Genomic DNA, 18,955 nt, shown 5'->3' with positions numbered 1-18,955 from the left:
TCCAAGTAAAGCAACTTTGAGAGTCAATTGTCAGGGTCCACTCAAGAAAGTAGAAACCACAGTAGGTGCTGATGAGGACATTGAATGCAGCAGGTTGGCTCAGGAGCTGCTGGAGGACTGTAAACCACAGAGAAAATGGTGAGACAGAGCTGGCCATGGGGAGCTGGCATTGCCCGATTCCAAACGCTCAAGGGGGGCCCTGCCCAGCTGCTGCTGCCTCCTCCGGAAGGTGGAGGAGGGGCCCTGCTGGGATGGGGCCTGCTAACAGGGGACACTCCCAGCTGCGTGACTCCCCAGGCAGCACGGTGAGGCAGGATTTGGGAACACTGCTGAAGCTGGAGATGGGAATCCGGCTATGGCTGTCTGGACAGCCCTGGGTGGGCACTGCCGGTGGCACAGTGCATGGCTGGGAGGGAGCTGCTGCTGCTTCTCCTCCTGGTGGAGCCTGACGGGGGCAGCCGACAGGAGCTGTGGCATCTCCACTGTCCAGCCCTTCTTCGTGGCTAAGCAGCATGTGTTCTTGTCCATAGGTTGCTTATTGGACAGTAATTACTGCCAATGAAATCTCCAAAAATTACTGACTCACAAAATAACTGTGTACTATAAGCCCAGCATAGCACAGGACTCATGGCAGTGTAGCTGGTGAGTAGGAGTGTGGCTAGGGGGTAGGAATGTGACTGGTGGGTAGGAGTGTGGTGCTGCAGTGTGGCTGGTGGGCAGGAACATGACCGGTGGATAAGAATGTGGTTGGTGAGTAGACACGTGGTGTGGCAGTGTGGCTAGTGGGTAAGAACATGGCTGGTGATTAGGCGTGTAGTGTGGAAGTGTGGCTGGTGGGGAGGAGCATGGCTGGTGGGTAAGAATGTGGCTGGTGAGTAGGAGCACGGCCAGTGGGTGGGAATGTGGCTGGCGAGTAGGAGTGTGGGTGCTGGGTAACAATGTGTGGCTGGTGAGTAGATGAGTAGTGTGGCAGTGTGGCTGGTGAGTAGGAGCCTGGGCGGTAGGTGGGAGCCTGACTGGTGTGTAAGAATGTGGCTGGTGGGAAGGAGTGTGGCTGGTGGGAAGGAGCATGGCTGATGGGGAAGAACGTGACTGGTGGGGAGGAGCATGGCTGGTGGGAAGGAGCATGGCTGATGGGGAAGAACGTGACTGGTGGGAAGGAGTGTGGCTGGTGGGAAGGAGCATGGCTGATGGGGAAGAACGTGACTGGTGGGGAGGAGCATGGCTGGTGGGGAGGAGCATGGCTGGTGGATGGGAGTGTGGCTGGTGGGGAGGAGCATGAGCATGGCTGGTGGGGAGGAGCGTGGCTGGTGGGTGGGAGTGTGGCTGGTGGGGAAGAGCATGAGCATGGCTGGTGGGGAGGAGCGTGGCTGGTGGGTGGGAGTGTGGCTGGTGGGTGGGAGTGTGGCTGGTGGGGAGAGCGTGGCTGGTGGGGAGGAGCGTGGCTGGTGGGTAGGAGTGTGGCTGGTGGGGAGGAGGATGAGCATGGCTGGTGGGGAGGAGCATGGCTGGTGGGGAGGAGCATGAGCATGGCTGGTGGGGAAGAGTGTAGCTGGTGGGTGGGAGTGTGGCTGGCGGGGAGGAGCGTGGCTGGTGGGGTGAGAACGTGGTGGGTGAGTAGGCCTGTGGTGTGGCAGTGTGGCTGGTGGGGAGGAGCGTGGCTGGCGGGGAGGAGCGTGGCTGGTGGGTGAGAACGTGGTGGGTGAGTAGGCCTGTGGTGTGGCAGTGTGGCTGGTGGGGAGGAGCGTGGTTGGCAGGGAGGAGCGTGCCTAGTGGATAGGAGTGTGCTGTGGCAGCATGGCTGCTGAGTAGGAGTCACACTTTGAGCTTTGAAGCAAGGCAGCCCAGGGTTCCAGTTTGGGCTTCTCCTTTAATGGTCACGTCATCTTGCACAGGTTATCTTCTGTTGGCCACAAGTTTCGTCCTGCGTAGAGTGGAGTAGTGATTACCTCCAGATTGTGAAGATGGGGAGAGAATGCGTATAAAGATGCTGCTCCCCAGGCTAGGACCGTTTTCTATTCTGTTTCCCAGTCTAGTGAGTTGCTCGATGACCAGCCACCATTCTCCTTCATTGCAAAGGCAGAGAGAAGTGAGCTGGCTCTTTCTTGAGGCAGGTGGGACTGATGGGCCATCCCCTCAGCAGCCAGCTGTGATTTTAGAGTCCCTGTCCCCTTTCTCGAAGGGAGTGTTTGATCGTGTCTCGGTTTATATCATCATCTTATGGAAGTGTCACTGATAAGTCCTAGTTAACTTGGTAGACATGAAGCAAGACACACACACAAAATCAATACAAGATAACGAAATAAACCGTTATGTAGATACTTTATTACAGGAGGTGGATTGATCATCACTATAGTAGTATCATATTATGTGTTAGAGCAGGGGTCCCAGCTCCTGAGCTGTGGACCGGTACTGGTTCGTGGCCTGTTAGGAACTGAGCCGCACAGCAGGAGGTGAGTGGAGGGTGAGCAGGCGTGACCGCCCGAGCTCTGCCTCCTGTCAAATCAGTGACGGCGTTAGTTTCATAGGACGTGAACCCTGTTGTGAACCGTGCATTCGAGGGATCTAGGTTGTGTGCTTCTTATGAGAATCTAATGTCTGTCTAATTATCTGAGGTGGGAACAGTTTTATCCCAGAACCACCCTGCCCCCCCATCCCACACTGGTCCATGGAAAAATTGTCTTCCACAAAACCAGTCCCTGGTGCCAAAAAGGTTGGGTACTGCTGTTTATAGTACTGGACTTTAGAGCCTCTTTTATCTCCTTATTGATTATCATAGCAGCCCTCTAAAATGATCAGGGCAAGCATTAATTGTCCCCATTGTGCAGATGTGAAAATTGAACCTTAGCAAGTTTAATTGATTTGACCAAGTTGCCCTGACTAGTAGATGGCAGATACGGACCAGGGTGTGATGTGTCACTTCTGTTCCAAAGCTGTCTATGTTCTATTTCCATTTCCTCCTTTTTGAAGTCATTGCTTTGTGCTATCCAGTTGCTGAAGGAGTGGTGGTTTATTTATCTTATTTGAAGTGCCAGCGTGTGCACTCAGTGGGGTGACTGTGTGCCCTAATTTATGCCTTGCATAATTTGTGTCCTGTGTCAGTATTACCAGTGCCCCCAATTAGCCTTGGAGGTGTCCTGGCTCTAGACATACCAAGTGGAGCAAAATCATATATGAATGAAGATACTGTTTTGTAAGCGTGAAACTTACATGTGCATTTAATGAACCAAGGTGAAAACAGCCTCTGCTAACCATAGGCCTTTCCGTTTGAGTGAGTGCGGCGCTGCCACACTCTGCCTGCTCTTGCACTCTTTGGTTGTAGACCTCTCAGAAGCTGACTCACATACTCCTGTGTATAAATACTTCCATTCTACACGAAGGATAATGATTTGATTATTTCTGCAGGGTTTTTTTTTTTTTTTGTGACAGAGTCTTGCTCTGTCACCCCGGCTGGAGTGCAGTGGCGCCATCTCTGCTCACTGCAAGCTCCGCCTCCTGGGTTCGCCCCATTCTCCTGTCTCAGCCTCCTGAGTAGGTGGGACTACAGGCGCCCGCCACTGTCAGGCTAATTTTTTGTATTTTTAGTAGAGACGGGGGGGTTTCACCATGTTAGCCAGGATGGTCTTGATCTTCTGACCTCATGATCCGCCTGCCTCGGCCTCCCAAAGTGCTGGGATTACAGGTGTGAGCCACCGCGCCTGGCGGCATATTCAGCAGGTTTTTAAAAGCTTCGATGTGTTTGTGTTTCTGCCCTCCTGCCCTGGGGGCTGGGATGGAGTTTTGGTAAAGAGTGATGCTGTGCCTGAGCAGATTCCATGTCATTTTCTCTGTAAATATTACCGAAGAAAATTGACCTATGGTTTAATAAGCACCTTTGGGCTCACCCTGTGCCAGGCGCTTGCCCTAGGTTACTGCATTTATTCTTCCCTGTGTAGATGAACCAAGAGGTTCATACCATTGGGGGCTGATGCTGGTGGTGCCTCCAGTGGGAGCCCTGGATTTTGCCCTGTGGTCTGTCTCATTCCAGACTCTAGGACGTTTCTTCTTGCACACCTCACTTTTGACGTCGTCTTTTGTGTCTACAAAATTAGTATGTTTTATGTTCATTTTTGAACTTGAAAATGTTCACATTTGTCTTAGTCCACAAACCATAAATGCAGTAAAATACACCTATAGAAGACTGCTGATATATTTTAAAAATATACAGAAAGTTATGCAACCTACATATTTACTTAAAGAAAACAAGTTTAAAAAACATTAAAAAAAATTTTGATGGCTTTTTGCTGGATAAAACTGAATGAGAAAGAGCACAGGTTTATCCCTTGCAGGCTGCTTCTGCTGTAGGCAGCGCTGCCCCCAGGCATCCTGGAGTTACATCCCACAGTTCGTCCCTGAAGGCTCTTGCCACAGGACCGGATGCAGGTGTATAAGGTGCCTCTTCCAGCTTCTGATTCCGGTTGTTTTGACCTGACTCCTTTCAGCATTTAAGATTGGAGATGTGTGGAAAAGTTCTTACTACTAATTGAGGTCAGAAGAGCAAGCAGTGCAAACAGAACGAAAATTAGGGGGATTGGCACTGAGCTGCTAATTTTTAAATTTTGTTAATTAAGAACCTGAAAGAAAATTACGTTCTAACCCTGAATATTTACAGGGGATATAATCTTCAAGGATCATTCTCTAAAGTGACTGCACTTCATGAAAACTATACCATATATTTTTTTTCCATTCCTCTTCTGCAAAGTTCATGCTTTTTGTACTAAGGAACAACACTTTTTTCATGTTATTAAAATTATATTGTGGTGATTAAGATGATTAAATTATTGACAAAACCTGAATTTAAATCTTGTAGCACCCCACCTGAACTTTATCTAAAAGCATTATACCTTTCCACTTAAAATCAGTCCATGTATAATGAGTGTGTCGTGCTTTAATTATATTTCTCTTCCACACAGAGCTTTTGTGCCGCCTTGCACCAGGAACTCAGAGAATACTATCGATTGCTCTCTGTTTTACATTCTCAGGTAAATATTTTATTTTTATTTTTATTTCTTCATGATTCTAAGCGTTATGAAATTGAAGCTATATAGAATGTTTTAAGTTACTTCATACATTACTTTAAAAAGACAGCAATATTTTTCATAATATTATTTGTAAGATTTGAATATCAAGTTTCAATGTATCCCAGAGCCAGTTAATTGCTAATTTTCGGAGTTCCACCGGTTAAAGGTCACTTGTAGCTTAAAAATACTATTGTTTTTTTTAAAGGGGACTTTGGCTTCATTTTTATGAGGATAATCATTTTCTTATATTCACTTGATATAGATTAAGAAGTGTGACCTATGTAGTTATTTGTACTTAAACATTTCTATCTTTGTTGTTTTTTAGCTACAACTAGAGGATGACCAGGGTGTGAATTTGGGACTTGAGAGTAGTTTAACACTTCGGCGCCTCTTGGTTTGGACCTATGATCCCAAAATACGACTGAAGACCCTTGCGGCCCTGGTGGACCACTGCCAAGGTCCCGTGCGCGTCTCTCCTGTGCGCGTCTGGCGCTCGCTTTGTTTTAGAACTCGTTGTAGGGTGCGCCATCCAGGCTTGCTTTTGTGTCCTGACCTTTTTTATCCTTCATGGCCATGTTGATTCAATAGGAATCGACAGATATGAACCGAGAGGGAACGTAACCAGTTGCCAGTGTGGCCCAATATTTATACGGTAGAAGCTCGGGCTGGCATTGAGATGGAGGTGGGAGGGAGGGAGGGTGTTTTGCGTTTAAAGATTTCTCTCTCGCGTGGTCCTCGGTTACCGTTCCTGACAGCGCGTGTCGCTCCCTTGGTTGCCTTTCCTTGCATTTTGCTTTTTGCCTTTATTCCTTCTGCGGTCGGGGACCATGTTGGTGACTCTCGGTCAGATGTTCCCATATTTGCATGTCTTGCTTTGGCTTCTGTCTCTAGGTTCTGTATTGCTAGTTGCTTTCTGACATTTTTTCTCATTGTTTGTACTACCATAGCCAAGAACCTCTTTGCCTTTTCCCTCATTTGTATCATTGAGATCCTAGTAGCAGTTACCTCTTAGGGTTGTTACGACGACATGAGATGGGCGAGCCGGCCATCTGCCGCACAGGAGTTCCTTTCTCACTGCCATCCTCTGCTCAGGGTGGTCCCCAGAATCTGGAGGGCCCCATTGGTTGTCTTGCTGTCTGCACACCCTCCTCTCTCACCTCTTGGCACTTCCCTCAAAAAAGAGAGAAGTGGAGAGCAGTAAATAAACACCAGTGTTTTCTCCAGTTCCCAGGGCTCCTCCGGAACTGGATTCCCCCCAAACTCCTCTGTCACTTTCCGTGTCCCGCGGGCCCCTGGGGTCCTTCACTTCCCTCACTCTGCTCAGCCTGTGCGCTTGGCCTTGGCACTGTAGGGGCTGTTATAAGAGCTGCTGTCCGATCCCCATATTCAATCTCACACCCCCACTTTGTGTACACACAGCGGAGCCATCTTCTTAAAATCAGACCCCGTCACTCCTCTCCTTAAAATCTACCAGTGGTCTAATAAAATCTTGAATTCTTAGCATAACATAAGAATTCTTCATGTGCTTCTATTTCCAGACCGGATTTTTGCCACTCCCAGTCCTTCATACTGAGTAGCTCTGGCCCAGGCCTGGGGGCCTCTTCTCTCCACGCAGAGCAGTGTTTCTCACACTGTGTGTTGTAGCCAGTTAATGGGTTATAAAATCAGTGATAGGTTGGGTCTAGCATATCATACCAAAAAACGTGCAAGTATTGATTCATAGAACTTTTGTTTTTCACATACATTTGTGCCCTCCATTGCACCGTGACGCGTGAGTCTTAGTATGCCTCAAGGAAAAAAGGCATGAAAAGTCATGTGAACTTTAGATTGTGTAGCCAGCAATTTTTTTGCTACTTTTTGTTTCTGAAAAATTCCTCAGCAGCTAAAGAGAGGAGTGACTCACAGACTTGTGTAAAGCCAGGGTTGGAGTCTGGACCTCCTGGTTTCTGAATCATGGCATGTTACTGCTGCTTCTGGGTCCAAAATGGTATTAACTGTAAGAAAACAAATGCTCTTTATCTCAGTTACTTGGGTGTCTTTGGTTAGTGTGAAGTGACTGGTGTGTACTATGAGTGTAAATGTGGATTTTTTTTGTATTTTCCCCCATTTCTCCCAGGAAGGAAAGGAGGTGAGCTGGCCTCAGCTGTCCACGCCTACACAAAAACAGGAGACCCGTACATGCGGTCTCTGGTGCAGCACATCCTCAGCCTCGTGTCTCATCCTGTTTTGAGCTTCCTGTACCGCTGGATATATGATGGGGAGCTTGAGGACACTTACCACGAAGTAAGGATCGGTGTTCGGTTCTGAGACTTGGATTTAAAAAGCATGGACATGCAGTTATGCTGTTTCATTTTTCCCCTCGTGATTACCATATTATCCTAACAGGAACGCGACTGCACTTCATTTGAATACGATATACGTTTTACACAGTGCCTTGACAGCTGGTTAGCTCACTGAACAGCATGAGTTCTTTGGTTAGTGGAGAATTGTCCAAGTTTATTCCTCTCAGCAAGGTGGAATCACTCGTCCAAGTTTATTAGCACGTGGATGGCAAAGCAGGACAAGGCCTCCTGAGTCTTGGGGGAGTCTTCATCGCAGATTCTGCTGCTTTGCCATGATTACTTTGCAAACTCACTTTGGTGCTAACAGCTTAATGAAACAAGTTAGTTGTATATATATCTATTGAAATATGGTCCGTTCTGTAACACAGCATGTGCTGCTTAAAAATCACTTGTGTAGTAAATCACATGATGGAAATGATAGGGCTTTTGGTGGGAGGTAGGGTGAGGGGCACCACACTCAAAAGGTTTGTCAGAAACATTAAAACAACAGAAAGACAGGAATCTAACGAAAGTTGTACAATTTAACACATTAAAGCGTTAAGAAATACATAAGCACTGCCATAAATATCACATTGGCCTTGGAAAAGCCCTGGCGTTTGCTTGTGGAAGTGGGCTGTTGGGGCTGCAGCCTGTGTGTGACGGGAAGTGGCAGAGGCCTGGCCATCTGAAACGCAGGTGTGCCTGTGTGTGGGTGCTGCTGGCTGTAGTGGCCTGTGTTCTTCTGCCGTTTCTCATGGATCAAATTGCAAATAAGCAAATGTGAAGTTCGTATTATGTTCAGTTTGTTTTCTAATTTATTGTTTGTGCTGTTACAAGTTGTTTTTAAAGCAAGCGTTGGGGCAGAATGGAGTCTCTCTGGTGCTCTGTGTGCTTTTGAAACACATGGGCGGCGTGGCACACGCGCATCTGCTTGGGCGAGCTGCTCAGCCTGTCTTGTAGCGCTTTCCCGATGGTGTATGTAGTTTTTCTTTTTTTTTTTTTTTTTTTTTTTTTTGAGACGGAGTCTCGCTCTGTAGCCCAGGCTGGAGTGCAGTGGCCGGATCTCAGCTCACTGCAAGCTCCGCCTCCCGGGTTCACGCCATTCTCCTGCCTCAGCCTCCCGAGTAGCTGGAACTACAGGCGCTGCCACCTCGCCCGGCTATTTTTTGTATTTCTTAGTAGAGACGGGGTTTCACCGTGTTAGCCAGGATGGTCTCGATCTCCTGACCTCGTGATCCGCCCATCTCGGCCTCCCAAAGTGCTGGGATTACAGGCTTGAGCCACCGCGCCCGGCCTGTAGTTTTTCTTTATTACTGGACATTATTTCACGATAGGGACAGATCTGTTTTTATCTAGCCACTCTCTTATTGATGGAGATGATGTTTTTTGTAGTTTTTAATCTTACGAACAGTATTAAAATGAACATCCTTTTATGTGTCTTCTTGAGCGTATTTATGGCCCAGTCTCGGCTCACTGCAAGCTCCACATCCTGGGTTCACCCCATTCTCCTGCCTCAGCCTCCCAAGTAGCTGGGACTACAGGTGCCTGCCACCACGCCCGGCTAATTTTTGTACTTTTAATAGAGACGGGATTTCACCATGTTGGCCATGATGGTCTCAATCTTCTGACTTTGTGATCCGCCCGCCTTAGCCTCCCAAAGTGCTGGAATTACAGGTGTGAGCCACTGTGCCTGGCCCATGGGGATGCATATTTTATTTTATTTATTATTATTTTTTTATGGTGATGCATATTTTAAACTTTGATTCTGCCACGTTGTGCTCAGGAGTGCTTATCCAGGTTGACCCAGCTATCAGCTTTCTGTTATAATCCTCATTCCCGCGTCCTTCTCAACACTTTGTATAATAATATTTTCACATAATGCACAAAATGTGCCATCTCACTGGGGTATTTATTTACATTTCCCTGATTACTAGTGAGACTGACCAGCTTTTCATGCTTATAGGGTTTTTTTTTTTATTTCTTCTCTAATTACCTGTTAGTTTCCTTTGCCCATTTTTCTTATGGATTTTTCTTTTTAGGAGTGAATCATGGATGGTTTTATATTTTCAGATTTTTATATATGGAATTGCTCTTTTAAAAAATTGTATCTTTTAACTTTTTTTCACGTTCTTCCAAACTTATAAAAAAGTTGGAAGAATAGTACAAAGAGTCATTGTACTGTTGACTGATCCTTAACTGAGACTCCACACAAGTTTTACCATGTTTTATCATAAACTAAATTTCTCTGTATTCTTGAATCTGTTTCTGGATTGTCTTTTTTCTGTTTGCTTTTTATCTGTCAGTGTTATTTAAATGACTCTACTCTGTGGTTTGAAATTTGGTAGAGGCAGTCCTTTTGTTCTTTTCACAATTTCTTTGTTGTTGTTTTTGCACATTTATACTTACATATGAATTTAGAATCAGCCTGTCAATTCTGTTAAAAGATATTTAAAAAATTTTTATAGGGATTGCATATTGAATTTGGAGATTAAAAAGAATTTTCAGGCTTCTTGTCTTCCTTTTGCTGAATGAACTTTCTTTAAAAAAAAAAAAAAAAATTGAAGCTTTGTAAGGTATGTTTTATTTCACTAATGGTTCCCTAAAGTTTTTCAAAGCTTTTGTGAGCCTGTATCTTCCTAAACGTTGAAATCATGAGTAAACTTTTTAACCCCTTCCTCCATTAAGATGAAGAATCGTGTCCATTTCCCGGGTTCTGCATACCTGCATGCACCGCCACACACTTTTTTTTTTTTTTTTTTTGAGATGGAGTCTCACTCTGTTGTTCAGGCTGGAGTGCAATGGTGCCATCTCGGCTCACTGCAACTTCCGCCTCTGGGGTTCAAGCAATTCTTCTGCCTCAGACTCCCAAGTAGCTGGGACTACAGGCGCACGCTGCCACACCCAACTAAGTTTTTTGTATTTTAGTAGAGACTGGGTTTTACCCTGTTGCCCAGGCTAGTCTTGAACTCCTGAGCTCAGGCAGTCCACCCACCTAGGCCTCCCAAAGTGCTGGGATTACAGGCATGAACCACCGTGCCCGGCCCTGCACTCTTAAGCTCTATACCTGTTGTTAAATCTGTGTTATTTTATATTTTTAATTTTTTGTATGCAATTTGTAATAAGCCACTATCCAAGTCAAGAAATAGCACTTATCAGTATCCCTATTGTGTACCCATCGTTGTCCCCTTCTCCTTAAAGGTAAACTTTATCCTGACCTCTGACACTGTAGTTAGCTCAATTCTTATTTTAAATTTTATATAATACTCAATGTTAAAATATATTTACATGTCATCTATAGAGGTATATTTGATATTCATCATTTAAATTTGAATCCTTATTTTTAGGTTTCTGGAAAGTATTATAAAATTATTTAGTTGACTTAAAGTTCTAGACCTAATTTTTCAAGATTAAATGGAGTCTTAAATTCTTGTACTATTTAGTTTTTATCATCATGATAAGGTTCTAAGGACACGTAGGTAATGGGCATTTCCTTTGGTAGAGTGAAGCTTATCATTTTTAATGCATTTATGTTCAGTTATTCCATAATTACAGGATGAGGTGAATTTTGGAAGCTGTTTAAAAACCTGTGCAATTGATTATTTAGAATGCATATTATAATTTTAACCAAGGAAGTGCAAGACTTGTACTCTGAAAACAATAGAACATTGTTGAGAGGAATGAAAAAGGCCTAAATAAATGGAAAGACATTCCATGCTTATGGACTGAAGATTTGATACTGCTAAGATGGCAGTACTCCCCCAACACGGGCCACGCTTTCAATGTTTGATATTGTTAAGATGGCAGTACTCCCCCAACACGGGCCACACTTTCAGTGTTTGAGATTGTTAAGATGGCAGTACTCCCCCAACACGGGCCACGCTTTCAATGTTTGAGATTGTTAAGATGGCAGTACTCCGCCAACACGGGCCACGCTTTCAATGTTTGAGATTGTCAAGATGGCAGTACTCCCCCAACACGGCCCACGCTTTCAATGTTTGAGATTGTTAAGATGGCAGTACTCCCCCAACACGGCCCACGCTTTCAATGTTTGATATTGTCAAGATGGCAGTACTCCCCCAACACGGGCCACGCTTTCAATGTTTGAGATTGTCAAGATGGCAGTACTCCCCCAACACGGGCCACGCTTTCAATGTTTGATATTGTCAAGATGGCAGTACTCCCCCAACACGGGCCACGCTTTCAATGTTTGATATTGTTAAGATGGCAGTACTCCCCCAACACGGGCCATGCTTTCAATGTTTGATATTGTTAAGATGGCAGTACTCCGCCAACACGGGCCACGCTCTCAATGTTTGAGATTGTCAAGATGGCAGTACTCCCCCAACACGGGCCACGCTCTCAATGTTTGAGATTGTCAAGATGGCAGTACTCCCCCAACATGGGCCACGCTTTCAATGTTTGAGATTGTCAAGATGGCAGTACTCCCCCAACACGGGCCATGCTTTCAATGTTTGAGATTGTCAAGATGGCAGTACTCCCCCAACACGGCCCACGCTTTCAATGTTTGATATCGTTAAGATGGCAGTACTCCCCCAACACGAGCCACACTTTCAGTGCAATGTCTATCAAAATTCCAACAGCCTTTGCAGAAGTGGAAAAGCTGATCTTCAAATTCACAAGGAAGTGCAAGGAGCCCTGAGGCCAAACAGTCTTGTAAAAGAACAAAGTTGAACAAACTTTCTGATTCTGATTTTAAAACATGCTACAATGCAGGGTAATCAAAACAATGAGATACTGGCATGATAGACCTCTGGGTCAGTGGGATAGAAGCGAGAGCCCAGAAGTACATCTTCATTTTTATTGATTTTCAATAAAGCTGCCAAGATGACTCAATGGGGAAAAAAAGCCTTTTCAGCAAATGATAACGGGACAACTGGATAGCTGCATGTAGAAGAATGCATTGGGATCTCTGTCACATACCATCTGTAAAGATTAACTCAAAATGGATCAGACACCTAAACTTAAGTGCCAAAGTTATAAAACTTAGAAGATATTGTGGTAAATCTTTGGGACCATGGATTTGGCAGCAGTTTCTTAGATATGTCACCAAAAGCATGAGCAATGAAATCAGACTTTATCAAAATAAAAACTGTGTACATTAAAGGGCACTTTTGAGAAAGTGAAAAAACCACTCACAGAGTAGGAGAAAAGTTTATCCAAATCGCTTACCTGATAATGGTCTAGTATCCCAAGCAACTCAACAAGAAAAACCACTTTAAAAAGGATTTGAGAAGATATTTCTCCAAAGAAGATACAAAAATGGACAAATAAGCACAGGAAAAGATTATCGTTAGAGGGAAATGCAAATCAAAACCACAGTTAAATACCACTTCACAGCCATTAGGTTCGTTAACAAAAACAAACCAACAGCCAGAAAATAACAAGTGTTGGCAAGGATTTGGAGAAATTGGAAACTGCATCATTGCTGGTAGAAACACAGAATGGTGTAGCCACTCTGGAAAGCAGTTTGGCAGTTTCTAAAAATATTAGATATGGATTTACCATGGGACCCAGCAGTTCTACTATTAGGTGTGTACCCACAGAAACGAAAACACGCATTCATCTAAAAACTTGCCTAGGAACATTTATAGCAGCATCATTTATAATAGTCAAAAGTGAAAACAGCTCCAGTGTCCATCAACTGATGAATTGATAAATAAAATGATGTATATCCACACAATGGAATATTATTCAGCCTTAACAAAAAAATGAAAATCTGATACTTGCTACAGTGTGGATGAACCTTGAGAACATTGTGCTCTGTGAAATCAGCCAGACACAGAAGGCCATATATTGCATGATTCCATTCATATGACGTGTCCAGAATTGGCAAATGCATAGAGATAGGGACTGGGGGTGGGGAGGCAGAGAGGAATGAATGCCTGCTTAATGGATACGAAGTCTCTCTCCAGGCTGATGAAATGTTCTGGAGTTAGATCTTAGGAATGGTTGCACGACCACATGGTAAATATACTAAAAGCCACTGAGTTGCCCACTTTAAAATGGTGACTTTTATATTATGTGATTTTCATCTCAATTAAAAAAAAATGTAGAAGTTCTGAGGGATGCCAGCTATGGTAGCTCCTGTGGCTCTTTCCTGGGCCTTCTCCCTCCCTGCTGGGTTGAGGTGCTCCGGTTCACCAGTGGAGTCATCGTGCCTAAGTAGAGCTCTGTAGCTCTCAGGCTGCACATCTGTTTAGCCACACATGGGGCCTTGCAGGAGTTTTAATGTGGACTGATACGGGCATGAGGATTTCCAAAGCCCTGCAGTGTGTCTGCTGTGCACTGAAACTTGAGGACCCCTGGCCTTCCCACCCTCTGATTCCCTGCAGCAGCCCCCACAGTCGGGCGGGGACCTGCAAAGTTAGTTCTAAAATTGAGGTGATGGGAGGGGGCTGAGTTCAGAGTGCCACCTCCTTCCACACCAGCTCTGCACACTCATCTCCCTTCCACACTCACACTCGTCTGTGCAGTAGTGCAGGCTCCACGAAATTCCCTTGGAGGGAAAGAGTGGGAAGAGAGTGAGGGATAAACGATTGCAAATTGGGTGCAGTGTGTACTGCTTGGGTGATGGGTGCACCAAAATCACACAAATCACCGCTAAAGAATTTACTCATGTAACAATGAACAAACACTGCCTGTTTCCCCAAAACCTATGGAAATAGAAAATTAAAAAAAAAATTCGCTTAGGAAGAACTCTGCTTTATCTAGTATGTCCAAACTGAATGTCACGTCAGTGATGTGGCTTATTTTTTAAATAAATAAAATTTAACACATTAAGAAGGATTAGTGCCTATTTCAAAACACCTGCAACAGCTTAACATCTGATGTGAAATGTGTGGCTCCTGTTGTGACAAAGGCACGGGTACTGTGGTTTGTTAGTCACATTTATAATTGAAGGAAGAGGTATATTTCAGATAGAGGTTAGTGAGGTTAGTGAAAGTAAAGATGAGATTAGTTTTCCTCCCAAGTCCACAGACCCGTGCTGTGCTGTCTGTCTGTGGGTCCTGGTAAGGGAAGCCCAAGTGGGAACAGGACCCAGGGCTTTTCTTTGACCCGGGCTTTTGCAAACACGAGAGATGCATGGGCTGGGCATGGCGCTGGTGTGAGAGCTGCACTTTCTGTATTGACCTGATACCTGAATTCACCTTGACCTCCAGTTCCTCCTGCCTGGGAGTCGGAGGATGCCTGTTGAATGGGGACGCGGTGCGTCTCCCTCTTGGCTGTGTCTGTACTACTGCTACTGCCTACTGCTGTTCCTCAGGGACTTCCTTACATTGGGCTCCTACCAGTCTCCGGGACCTCGATCTCTCTGTTGATGGCCCAGAGAAAAACTTCCAGATGACATCTGGGCTTTGCTGTGTGTGCTGTGGTGTCATTGAAAGCTGCCTCTAAGTCTAACATCTGAGATTTTACTTTTTAACAATAAAAAGGATATAGACCTTTAGCCCACGAGTGCTAAGAATGTTATCTAAATTTTATTTTGCTTTTATTTTTATTTTATTTATATCTTGTACATTTGCAAAGGCAAGACAAAAATAGAGGGCTATAAGAGTTTGGAAGGTATTCTGAATGATTAAGTTGGAAAGCACTTTCAGCATTTGGGAAAAGTATATTTTTTGCTCTTTTTTTTTTGTTGTTGAGATGGAGTCTCGCTCTGTCGCCCAGGCTGGAGTGCAGTGGCCGGATCTCAGCTCACTGCAAGCTCCGCCTCCCGGGTTTACGCCATTCTCCTGCCTCAGCCTCCCGAGTAGCTGGGACCACAGGCGCCGCCACCTCGCCCGGCTAGTTTTTTGTATTTTTTTAGTAGAGACGGGGTTTCACTGTGTTCGCCAGGATGGTCTCGATCTCCTGACCTCGTGATCCGCCCGTCTCGGCCTCCCAAAGTGCTGGGATTACAGGCTTGAGCCACTGTGCCCGGCATTTTTTGCTCTTAAATGTAAGTACTGTGAAAGTAAACCAAGTTTTTCCATTGTGTTACTACTATCTGGAGAAGCTGCATGGTGAATCCTTTCTATAACTAACCTGGCTTCTTCCCCCGTAAACTGAAGGTAAACAAGTTATGCCAATATATTCAAGTTACAGGCAAAACCACTCAGTTTCCAACTGCCCTTTGGATAGTAAAGATTAGGTGCTTCGACTAGCAGCAAGAAAAGATGGGACAAGTTAAAATTAAACTCTCTTGCTTTCAAAATTGGATTTCCAGACTTGATTCACATGTTTACTTAAATGCTGTGATAATATTCTAAAACTACGTCCTTGAATTTGAAGATCCACAAAGTATGGATGAGACAGAATATCTCTGGATCTATTTAGCACCCTTGCTGTGTTACTGAAATTTAAAAGTTTATCATATAAAGTATCTTACGCCTTTGGAATTTTTATGCCATACCTCTTGAAATATTGTAATTATAAGTTTACCTTGTAAATTATCCTTTGTTGTACAGAGAATCTGACCAATTTACTCATTCCACTGGTCCAGCTGCCATTTTATTTATTTTTATTTTTTTTTGAGACGGAGTCATGCTCTGTCGCCCAGGCTGGAGTGCAGTGGTGTGATCTTGGCTCACTGCACGCTCCACCTCCCGGGTTCCCGCCATTCTCTTGCCTCAGCCTCCCGAGTAGCTGGGACTACAGGCGCCTGCCACCACGCCCGGCTAATTTTTTTTGTATTTTTAGTAGAGACGGGGTTTCACTGTGTTAGCCAGGATGGTCTCCATCTCCTGACCTCGTGATCCTCCCGCCTCGGCCTCCCAGAGTGCTGGGATTGCAGGCGTGAGCCACTGTGCCCAGCCCATTTTATTTTATCTAAGTGTGGCCTTAGGAGAAATCTCTTGGTAGCTGCCTGCATGATTGGCAAGTTGAAGTTGGAATTTTTTATGATTTGTATTAATGGATCTGATTTTTAGAAGTTGCTTGCTAAGAAAATTACCCTCTTCATTTCTGTTTTTAGTAGGGAGGCCTTGGCATTTGTCCAGCAATTAATGAGAAATCATGGTACAATTATGTTTTATTTTTTTTCTTAATTCTTTCTGCGTTTGACATAATGGTGAAAATTAAAGAACCTTGAGTGGAAAATGCCTTAGCAAAATAAAAGCGTATAGCAATTATATTCTGACCTTGGTTTTTTTCCCCTCTGTAACTATATATTTTTTCACAGAATTAATTATATTCTAAAGCGTACCCAGGCTCTCTGTTTGCTACGAGATGTTTGCTGCTAGAGTGATTGCGTGCTACTTTGCCCTTAGATGAAGCAGTGCTTTCATAACTTCTAAAGATGCCTGAATTGCCTGAGATTTTTTATGGTTTAAATTAAGTTTTCTTTATTGTTCATACTGATAGAAATCCGGCTGTACTCCAGCCATTAGGATAAATTAGTGTGTTGTCTGTAGAAACGAGCTCGTCTAACGGAATAACAGACACACAGTTTATATGCAGTTACTCTAATCTGTAGTATGGCAAGGTACAGAGCAGTCCCGGCATGAGCACGGTGACTTAGTCGCTGCTGAGATTACTCACGGGGGCTTATTTCTATCATGGACAATTTAAGTCTATGTTAAGGTGATGACGCCTCCGTGATAGTATTGCTGTTTGCCCCCTGAAAGGTAATGTAGATCACAAAAGTCTAAAATAGATCAGTGAATGCTTCAGTCATTTAAATTGATACTTAAAGATAAGACATTTTAGTTGAAAATAAATGTAGCAGCCTCTTCCCCGTGGTCATAAACATGTTGGCACTTACTCATGTGCCTGCTGATGCAGGAGATTGGCTGTGCATAATTCATACTGTCTGGCCCTTAAAAGGATCAAATAGAAGATCTTGACATCATTAAGATTTAGTTTCCTGAAATACTTACTCTTGGAAGTAGATTTCTGTGAAAGAAAAAAATTCATTTTTAGTTGGTTGCCCTGGGAGAATGATGTTATTTAAAAAAACAACAATTTACTGGTAGCGTGTGTTCAGTGTTTGGCTAGAATTACTTGATTCTTTTATTAAACTATTTTTTTTTTTCTAATAGAAAAGTATTTGCAGTTTAAACAGTGTTGATCACATAAGCACATACAGAGGATGAAGTTAAAATTTTCCAGTAATCCTGTCAGGACCAGACACATTCTGTTAATATTTGTATATACTGATTTTTTCTGTGTATTTGTATGTATCATATGCATAGTATTTTGTCAACTTATTTTGTTGAAGTAAATAATGAACATTATTTTATGCCATTAAATATTTTTTTGACACCAAGGCTTATTAAAATGATCTCTGAAACTCTATTTTGTGAATATAATCGTCCCGTGGTATACGAGGGGAATTGGTTCTAGGACCCGTGTGGATACCAAACTCCACACGTACTCATGTCCTGCAGTCGGCCCTGTGGAACCTGTGGGTTGGGAAAGTGGGCCTCCCGTACGAGTGAGTTTCACACCCCGAGGAGGCTATGTTTCTGTGTGTGCCGTTGGCTGTAACCCGCACAGTTCAGATTGGTGTGATTCAAGGGTCAGCTGTATCTGCGATTTTTTCCTGGGAAGAACTACGCTTTTCATCAGATTATTGGAAAGGGCTATGGTAGTTAAGAACAATCTATTTTTAATGACTACATGGTAATATTTTATAATTCATTTATGTATTCCCTTGTTTTTAAGACATTTAGCATAGCATATTGGAAGTATGATATATGCTGATGAAGAATATTTTATTCCAGTAATGCAAGTATAACATTTTATTCAGAGTTTATTCATATTCACAAATGAGACTGTCCTGTAATATTTTTGGTATTTTTCTAATCACATGTGCTAGTGCCAGTTTCATGAAATCAACTGAGGCCATCCTATATGTATTTCTGTGGCCTATAATACATTAAGCAACCTAAGAATGATGTCTTAAAAAGTGTTAGTAGCCCTGTGCCTTAGTGATAGTATTTTGTATTTCCTGTTTCTTCTGAAGATACTGTTTTCAGGGTCTCCTCTCTCTTGCTTCTTGGGTTAATTTTGACCATTACATTTTGCTAAGAAATCGTTAATTTTGTATTGCTATGTAATTTTTAAAGATATTCGGGATTTATGGAAAGATCACCAAAAAGGCACTTGGGGTGTGATACGACTGAAATGTGTTTTACCGCCTGACTGGAGAAATCAGCCATGCATCACAGGGCAGTGCTGAGTCTTAGGCCTTCCAGCTTTTAACTGAAAATACTGCCAAGTGCTGAGGTCATGGTCCCAGTGCCATTTCTCCTTCAAAGGAAGTAGGGCTCCTTGGAGAAGTGGCGGATTCTAGGTATTGGAAGAAACAGAGCTAAGCCTGCATCACGATCTATAGCAGAAAAGCAGGGCAGATCACTCGGGTCCAGTGTGAAGGACTCAGGAGCGGCTTGAAGAGGCTCCCCCTCCCCACATAGGAGATGGAGAGCCCCAGGAAGAGCATAACTGTGATGGAGGAAGCACTGAATATGCTTAAATCCACACTCTCATGATAATTAAAAACGAATTGGTTATCATTGGAGAATGTAAACAGAGGCATGTAAACAGATGCTTCCTCAGCATTTTTTGATATAG

The 18,955-nt window shown here is 43.9% G+C and overlaps 1 protein-coding gene across 3 annotated transcripts in view; it reads left to right on the top strand.

Annotated features, from left to right (window-relative positions):
- Nucleotides 1–18,955, top strand: part of TUBGCP3 (tubulin gamma complex component 3) — a 98,381-nt gene that overhangs the window by 34,423 nt on the left and 45,003 nt on the right. For all 3 annotated transcript variants that reach the window (XM_074021464.1, XM_045377500.2, XM_045377501.3), the window contains exons 9-11: nucleotides 4,953–5,021; nucleotides 5,386–5,518; nucleotides 7,177–7,343. In XM_074021464.1, the coding sequence (XP_073877565.1) occupies nucleotides 4,953–5,021; nucleotides 5,386–5,518; nucleotides 7,177–7,343 (369 nt within the window). The remainder of the gene's footprint in view (nucleotides 1–4,952; nucleotides 5,022–5,385; nucleotides 5,519–7,176; nucleotides 7,344–18,955) is intronic.

The sequence above is a fragment of the Macaca fascicularis genome, chromosome 17 (assembly GCF_037993035.2).
Source record: "Macaca fascicularis isolate 582-1 chromosome 17, T2T-MFA8v1.1".
NCBI classification, from domain to species: Eukaryota; Metazoa; Chordata; class Mammalia; order Primates; family Cercopithecidae; genus Macaca; species Macaca fascicularis.
Note: the sequence above shows the minus strand (reverse complement) of the source record. Positions and strands in the feature narration are given on the sequence as shown.